The sequence below is a fragment of the Astatotilapia calliptera genome, chromosome 5 (genome assembly GCF_964374335.1).
Source record: "Astatotilapia calliptera chromosome 5, fAstCal68.1, whole genome shotgun sequence".
In the NCBI taxonomy this organism is placed as follows: Eukaryota; Metazoa; Chordata; class Actinopteri; order Cichliformes; family Cichlidae; genus Astatotilapia; species Astatotilapia calliptera.
In genome coordinates, this window is record NC_137426.1 from 4302967 (window position 1) to 4311472 (window position 8506).

An 8506-nucleotide genomic window follows, 5' to 3' on the forward strand; every position below is an offset into this window, starting at 1 on the left:
GCTCATACTGCGATTTGTCTCTCTGTACTTCATTTCTATTCTTCTAATTGCATTTTTCTATCTTCAGTAGAAATAAATCAAGAAGCATTTCTATAAACAAAGTAGAGCAATGTTTGTTTTATTTGTTTGTTTTTTTTTCTGTTTTTCCCCCAACGTCGCTTTTCATGGCTCATTTATTATTTAATGTAATACTTTCCAATATGAGTTTACTCTTGTTTGGATATTTTTGGGTGAACAAACAGACAAGAAAACAAATCACTGGGATGGAAATACATCATCAATAATAATAATAATAATAAAAAATCTACAGGAAAAAACATTTGATTTTTGGGGTTGTTACAATCATCACTGGAGAGACCAGGAGCATTATTAAAAAGATATGAAACTGAGCTCAGGCACATCAACACTAGATGTAGGATTTATGACAAACAGCTAACGTTCAAGAAATATTCAGAGTATGTACGGTTACACATACAGTTTATTCACAGGCAGTTTTGCTTTTTAAGTCACATAACGAGCGTCCACCGTTTTATTCTCGTCTTCTTCTTGCCTGCGGTTTACCAACAAGACTGGTTTCACACACAGATCGTAACAATATCAATAACTGACTCTAGTTCTGACAGCATGGGAACAGCACAGACCTGAACCAGAATCTCTTTCTGAGGGTCCAAAGTAAACAAACCACACTCATCAATATAACACATTAAATGTTGACCTATTCCAGCGTGTGCCTCGGCTCTTCCCACTTTACCAACCCAGCTTTTAGATAAGATAATATTTTATTGTATATAATGGCCACATAGACATTTGTACACTTTAATCGATCACATACGGATGATACATGAAAAAAGAAGCCATGCTAGCAGCTCTATGATACTGTATGGTCCCTCAGCACAGTGCTCTGAGCTAAATCCTACCAACATCCTCACAATGACAGTGCTAACATACTGGTATTAGTAGTTTACCATAACTTGGTTTTAGAATGGACCAACAGGTATTTGGTCCAAAGAGATTTTTTTTAAGTCATAATTATTACAAATTGATCTGAAGATCTGTGTGGCTCACATACCTATAAAAACATGTTATAAACTAGCTGTTCCCATTAAACCGCTCATTGCTGACTGGGTTGCATTGTTGCCCTTGTTTCCAAAGTCTTTTTTGTGTGTGTGTTTGAATACAATGAGAGTGAAACCTAAAATTATGCCGTAAATAACAAGCTTACTTTTCCCCATTTATGATCCCACACTCCGGTATGGAGACACGTTTTAAAGAGGTTGACTAGCAAACTGAAAATAGGGCTTTTTACAGTCTCTAATGCAACAGTGAAGGATGACAAATCCAGATTTATTAAATCACATTGCACACCCTCTCCTCACAGAATGCTAACATATTACCACAGTAAATCTGAATTCAATTAAATCATGTGATACTGGGTGAAATGCGGATGTTTATCCAGGCAGGGTTTGCTCTGCATGCGTGCAAAAAGCTAGGCTGAGGATTCAGTGCACCTGCGGTACACCTACAGGAATAGCATTAATTGTAACACTACAATCTGTCGTGTTCTAATCAAAGCAATTTATTATCAAAGTGTTTTGCTTATTTTCACACTGCCTTTTAAAAGAAAATCGATTGGGATGGGGTTGTGTAAAAGAAAAAGAAATGCAGCCCCAAATAATCAGGACTCGAGGTTTTCTACCAGCTCCTCTCTGGATAAATATGTGTATTAATAATTGTTTTCTAAATTGATTTGGACTCTCTGTACACCAGGCGATACTGGGTATGTATACTAAACGGACACACAATAGTTCACCTCCAGCTCTAATGGATTCCTTAGAGAAAATTTAGATCAGAGGCTTTCCAGTGACACATAAACACTGGGTCAGTGCTGATATATTAAAAAAGGCTTAAATTATATCTGCGCAAAATCAATAATATCAAAGTAAAAACGGCCACAGCTATGCACAAAAATGCACGTGCACATGTACGCACACATATTAGACAAGCAATTATAAGATGACACACATTAGCGTTTGCACACTGTCCTCGACCTGATAAACACTCCAGCTGATTAGTGCCTTTCAGTAGTTTTATTAAGGGTCAGTTGGTCAACGACTCCTAATTAGAGCTTAATTTAAGATAAAAGAACACAGTATGAAGCATGGTGGGAGGATAAAAGAGGGGGTGCAAGAAGATGTCTTACATGTTACACTTTCACTTTGTACTTTTAGGGATTGTTAAATTTTCTCTCAGTTGAGATGGTGGGATGAGTAAGCAAGTATTTGTTTTATCCACAATTAGCAAAAAATATGATGGGAAAGGAAATATGAAGACATTTGCAGGGTGTTCGGGAGCTACGTTTCCTCTGTGTGTGCATCTTCCACTGCTGGTTTTCACCATAACTCCACATAGAATTTCAAAGTCAAGGTTGGTAAAAATAACATTTTCTTTTAAATTTCAGCTGAGCAGGAGTTTAGAAACCTGTACTGAGAGTATCTGTCTCAGTAGGGGTCTTGCGTGGGCTGGGTAAACTCTTCAGGTACTCCAAATGTCTGCGAGCCTCGGCTTGGTTCTGCCTCACATAGTACACTACATACACAATGACCATGAAGAACCACACAAACATGGTCACCAGCATGGCTACATCAGTGGTCTTCCTCTGCAGACTGCAGAAATTCACCCCAGAGTCCAGCAGTTTAACCAGCGGTTGGCCTGCGTGCTCGCCCAGTGACCCCGGATCCTCCCACCTGCTCCCCTCACCCACCCCCCGCACAGAGCTCTCACATATTATCCCATTCACTGTCTCAGGCTCCAGGTTCAGAGTCTCCATCAGCTCCTGGAGTGTGCAGTCACAGTGCCAGGGATTGTGGTAAAGACGTGTCTTTGCACGAGTGGAACCAAACTCCTCCTTGCTGACGTGCCTCAGCTGGTTATGTGAGAGGTCCAGCAGGCGTAGCTCGGGCCCCAGATGTTGCAGGGCCCCAGAGGCAAGCGAGTCGATGCGGTTGTGGGACAGGTACAGGTCCCGCAAGCGGACCAGGTTACTGAAGGCACTCTCTGGGATGTTCCGTATGTAATTGCGCTCCAGGTGGAGGGAGACAGTTTCTGGTGGGATCCCCTCTGGGATCTCCCGCAGCCCAGCATCCGAGCACAACACCGTGGCCGTGTCCCAGGCACAGTGGCAGCTGTCCGGGCACTGTGGGAACACTTGGCCCCACAGAGCCAAGAACAGGAGTGACACACGAAGCCATGAGTGAAGATCCAGTCCTTTACGTCTTCCTCCACTGAGGCTGTTACATCTCGCCTCACACCAGCCCGTGCACATGGCCTCACCATAGCCTCCTGACACACACCAGGTCCCAGTTAGCCGCACACTGTTGCGCTGGGAGAATCTGACAGATTGAGAGAAAAGAGGTCAGTTTGGAAATGAAGACTCTCTCTCTCTCTCTTTACTTAATCTGCAAACACATGCAATCACAACAAATGCTCACAAGGGGAGATTATGATGTTTTGGGAGGAGGGGCAGAAAAAAGGTCAGTGGCTAAAGAGACAGACAGTGAATGAGCTTAAACGCGGCTTATTCCACGAAAGCCCTCCTGTATGGAGAGGCATGTAATACAAATGGACTCAAACATGTAAGAGGACAGTTTCTATGCTAGAAAATCACCCCTTGTCATGCATATCGAAGAAAAATGTTTGTTAATAACTCTGAAATGAAACTGGACTTTCAGTGGAACCATCAGCAAGTTTTATTGCAATGATTCCCTCACGAATCACAGTTCAAGCCGTAATGACGGTTTAAGTGATCTAATAGGGTTAAAAATCCTCTCTTGTACTTCTGCATTAAAGGGACGTAAATCATTATAAAAGATCATCTTAAACCCTCCCATTCCTCTCCTGTTGTGCTCCTCCAGAATAACAAGTTTAAGATGAGAAGGAAAGCATTACATTACACCCATCAATACATGCTCATCTCATTTATCCCTGTATTTATTTCCCCATGATGCCATATCCCCTTAATCATCTTCCAAGGGTGAGGTAGAGGAGATGTGTATTGTAGGATGTAGGTTAGAAAGGGGTTGGATCGATAAGCCCAAGCATTGCCTGCTGCACTATTAACTGCATGAACATTAATCCTGCCCGAGTCCCACAGTGTCAATAAGTGACAGGGCTGGAAAAAAAAATAACCCAGCAGCAGTCTGGGTGTTAGCATCTGCTCGCTTCTCCCACAGTTTAGAGGCAAAAGTTTAAAAAAAGCAACATGAGCAAAACCAACTGGGACTCTGCTTTAAATATGTTTTTTTTCCCCTTTCGTTAAAACAAACAAATAACACCATGTGGGTCTGTAGGTGGTGTGAGGGCAGCCTGTTCTTGCTTTGCTGACACAAGCATGGCCATATGATGTTCTTGTTCCCAGACAGAAATCACAAAACACTCCTTGAATTTGATTAAAAGACTATCCTCTTAAAATGTCAAGCACCCTCCGCTTTCTCCCCATTTTCATAATAGAATAAAAACTGTCATGTGTCTCTATTGTCCTGACAGCAGGGCTGAGGGTTTCAACCCCGACTCAAGCGGCCTAGATTTGGATGATATGCCTGAAGGTGACTGGGTGACAGCCCTCTGATGTCCATCAAGCTGCCCTCTGTGCCTTATAAACTGTGCAGAGGATTTGGCTCTGCACTCAACGGTCCGTTATTAACATACTGAATGCAGATGCATGCAAATCCCCAATTAGCAAAAATAATCATCTGCTGCATTAATAAGAATGGGATTGAGAAAGACCGGGGTGGGGAGGCTCCCAAAGCAAATACAGCTGTGGTTACAGCTGGTGACTGCAGTTTCCAATTATTTTTTTTCTAATATCCCTTCCTAATTTTAAAAGGCCTTTAATCCGAAATAGAAAAGATATTCTCGGAATTTCCTGCACCCAACATAGTTTTTGACAAAATGAACCTGCACCGACATAATAACGATGCCGGTGAAATTTCATGCAGACTTTAGATGACATTAATCTGCGTGAAACAGGTCAACTAGTCTACCCGAAGCAAAGGGCGTCCACAAAACAGCGCTTTCCGTTTGGTGACACTAAATGTGATTTTTCTGTATCATTTTTAAACTTTTGTGCGATAAAAATGAAGTTACTTAAATTTTATGTGCAGCTTTTTTCTCCGCTTGCCTTATTAGGCTAAAGTTAATGCATTTCTTCTTCTTTTTTCTTTTCTTTTTTTTTTAAAAAAGAGAGCGAGAGAGAGAAATTCGCGAAGGATCTGAATGTTAGGGCTCGTCTTTCCAAGTGAACATAAATAAACTCACCTGTAAAACCGTTTCTGGTGAAGTTTGGATCCACGCGGCGGGTGAGGATGTTTATTTAGACTCCGTTTGTAGTTTTTCTTCCCACAGACTGGATGAACATCATCATCCTCTTCTTCAGAGTTGACAAATTTCCCAAAAAGGCAGAAAAAGAAGACAGACAGAGAATCACCTGAGAGCGCGTGGCGGTCTGTCCCCTGCGGAAGGCTCCATCACTGACTGTCTCACTAGTGGAGGGTAGTTATAGCGATAAAGATGTGGAGCAAACTCTCTCCCTCCCTCTGTATCTGCTTGTGCGCGCGCGCGCTAGTATATGTGTGCGTGTGCGCGCGTGAGACGAAAACAAACGCGGGAGGTGTGCCCTCCACTCCTTCTGTCCCTCACTAGAGCTGGAATCAATCTCAGCTTTCTGAGAAGACGCTGGTTAACTTAATTAACCTATAGATATAATTAGATTCTTCCAACCATTTTTCCAGCAGAATCAGATTGAAACCCAGCCATGCGCACAGTTACACAGATTAGTAATTTATTTATTCATTTTAAGTAAGCAAAAAAAAAAAAGAAAAAAAAAGAGCCTAATCATTGTTTGATATAGCATGCGAAATAATAAATAGCCTATATCACCCGCAAAGCTGAGCGGGCTATTTACAAAAGCTGTCAGGCTGGAGTCCTACCTGCAGCTGTTCACAGTTAGATAAACAGGAGTCCTGACTGATAGAGCTGAAAGGAAAACAGCATTAAAGGGAAAATGCGATTCTTCTAATCACTCCTGTTTTGTCCACGCTTAGTAGTGGAGGTCAAGTAGAAAGAGACTTCATTTGTCACAGTGTGCAGACACAGAGAGTGGATCAAGCTGAAAATGAAGACTGACTTGGACACGCAGGGAAACATAAGCATGGACCTACAAAGGAGCAGCAGAACATATGGCAGCCTTGACATTTTGAATTTCCACATAAATGACATGGAAACACCATCAGACCGGGAGACAAAACAGCAGAAAACAGAATGTATGCAGAGAGCAGGCGCACTCTCGGGATGAGTGACCTGCTCCGTCTCTGATTTTCTATTGTAAGCAGCAAGAATATCTGCCCATGTACAGCAGAGCCCTCAGGGGGGAAAGGATGGGTCTGACAGCCATGATGGCACCTCGTATCCCTCCTCTGCCTCTACAGCCCGTCCCGCTCCTGCTAAATCTATGACATTCCCACTCCTGACAAATACAGAACGCTGCAAGTATAATGCCTTTTTTTGCCCCCACATTCCAGCTGAATACTTGTGAATGTTTTGCCCTTGATGGGTGATTGTTTCCATGTTTGCCAGACATGATGCGGCAGACAGGCTGAGTTTTGTGGTTTTTCCAGATAGAAAACAAGGGACAAAGGGGTGCATAATGAGAAAGCACATGGCAGCAGATAGAAAAATCTCCTACTCAAGAAAAGAAAGAAAAAAAAGTATTGCACATTGTCTATTTTTGCTCCCTGAACTGAGAGCGAATAGCATGATTTTGGGTCCGAAGTTCAATTTGCAGGAAGAAAAATAAAAGCTGTACCACATGGTGAGAAGGCTATGGAGGGTCTATTTGTACAATATCGGATGAAGATCTTTTAAAGGATGCGCATGCCTCTGAGCAGCACGATGATGACAACACTGACAATATGAACTCCAAGGAAAACCATCACTGCAGTCAAGTGAAACAGTTTGGCATCATCTGTTTGCTCGGGTGTTGTCCTCAGAGGGGAAAACTGAGCAAACCATACAAATTTGTAAATACAAAGAGGCAGTGGAAAAGATCTGCCAGCCAGAAACAAAAATCTAGTTCTTTCTGTGCACACGGTCCGTGTTTTTGTCCTTTATCTGTGTTGTGAAAAGAAAGGGCAAAAAAATAAAACCCACAAAACTCATGTGGCTATACCTCTCCATTAGGTATAGAGAGGGAGAGGAGGGGGAGCGAGAGAAAAGAAAAAGCAGTGGAGCATTTCTTGTAACTAGCCTGTCATTCTCTCGGGATTAAATCCACTAACAACAGGTCAGGCTGGGGGCAGGTGTTCTGCTGAGGCTCTCAGTAGCCATTTTTCCACAGCGTGGCCAAGTGGGACTCGGTAGTGCTGGAGTCGTCTTAAAAATGCTTACGACCGAGGACTAACACAAAGATCTGGTTTGCTGCTGTGTTGTTAAAAACTACAACACAGACGGAAAATCATCTCTGCTGACAAAACAAAGTATTAAAAAATGTTGCTTTGTAGGGGCTTTGGGTGACAGCAAAAGACTTGCAGCCCGTTTGTTCTGTAGCAGCAAAACCAGCGCATGGGCTAAAATGCAAAGCAGAGCTTTTGAGGACACTAAACATTTAGAATATAGTCACAGAGCACCCTGTGATTTCCTGTGCACAGCAATCAGGCAAGTGCACTTGACCATGAATAAGCCTGAAACTGTGCATGTGAGGGTAAAGTGGAGACTGGGAAGCTCAAATCGATGCATATTAGGCTACACATCAGTTCTTTCCTCCTTTCAATCTGATGCTTCTCTCAGAGAGTCTCCAATTCTGCCACTGTGATGAATGCACCTTTGCTGTGTCCTGCTCCTTTGAGTGAAGCAAGCTGTGAAAAAGGGGTTATCTTCTACATCTCCCAAAACAATACAGCATCAGTTGGCAGGGATTACAACACCATGTGACTATAAAAGGCTGTGACAAATGTGTATGGATTGGATTGAGACCTTGGCTCGGGACCAGCACAATAGAGAGCAGAGTAATAACACTAAAACGTGTATCTGTGTGCTTCTGAGACAAAGGTAGCGTGCAAAAGAAGTTGCAAGAGGAAGCGCACATTTCCAAAGCCATTATATATTGTTAGTGCACTCTCAGCCAAATGGTAAACAATAATTCAGCAGCTGAAAGTTGAGAGCAGATATAGATTAGACGATACACCATGAGCTTTATTGCTATGAGCACATGCTGTCTGTGGGAGCTTGTTTTCTTGACATTAGATGGGGGAGGTCTAACGTTTGCCACAAAAAAAAGTAAAAGCAAGAGCGTGTTAGGAGAAAATTAACTGGATTTAAGAATAAATAGTCTGAATGCAACGAAAGGCAAATGAGGAGAAAGACATGAAGCCGAGCAACATTTACAGCTGTAACGTGTCCATTTTATTTTGCACCGCAGTGGCATTTGCACAATGACACCAGCGCTGATGGAAAT

At 42.5% G+C, this 8506-nt stretch overlaps 1 protein-coding gene across 1 annotated transcript; it reads right to left on the reverse strand.

The window, feature by feature from the left end:
- Positions 1 to 2072: 2072 nt before the first annotated feature.
- LOC113021905 (leucine-rich repeat-containing protein 3-like) lies at positions 2073 to 5521 on the reverse strand. Its single transcript, XM_026166735.2, has 2 exons — positions 5314 to 5521; positions 2073 to 3389 (listed from the first exon to the last, which is right to left on the reverse strand). The coding sequence occupies exon 2, from the start codon at positions 3320 to 3322 to the stop codon at positions 2471 to 2473; it is 852 nt and encodes a 283-aa protein (XP_026022520.1). The 5' UTR covers positions 3323 to 3389; positions 5314 to 5521; the 3' UTR covers positions 2073 to 2470.
- Between the last annotated feature and the right edge of the window lie 2985 nt (positions 5522 to 8506).

What these genes read in the sequence shown, in the direction of transcription:
- LOC113021905 (XM_026166735.2), bottom strand. Translation starts at nt 3,322, where the DNA reads ATGTGCACGGGCTGGTGTGAGGCGAGATGTAACAGCCTCAGTGGAGGA.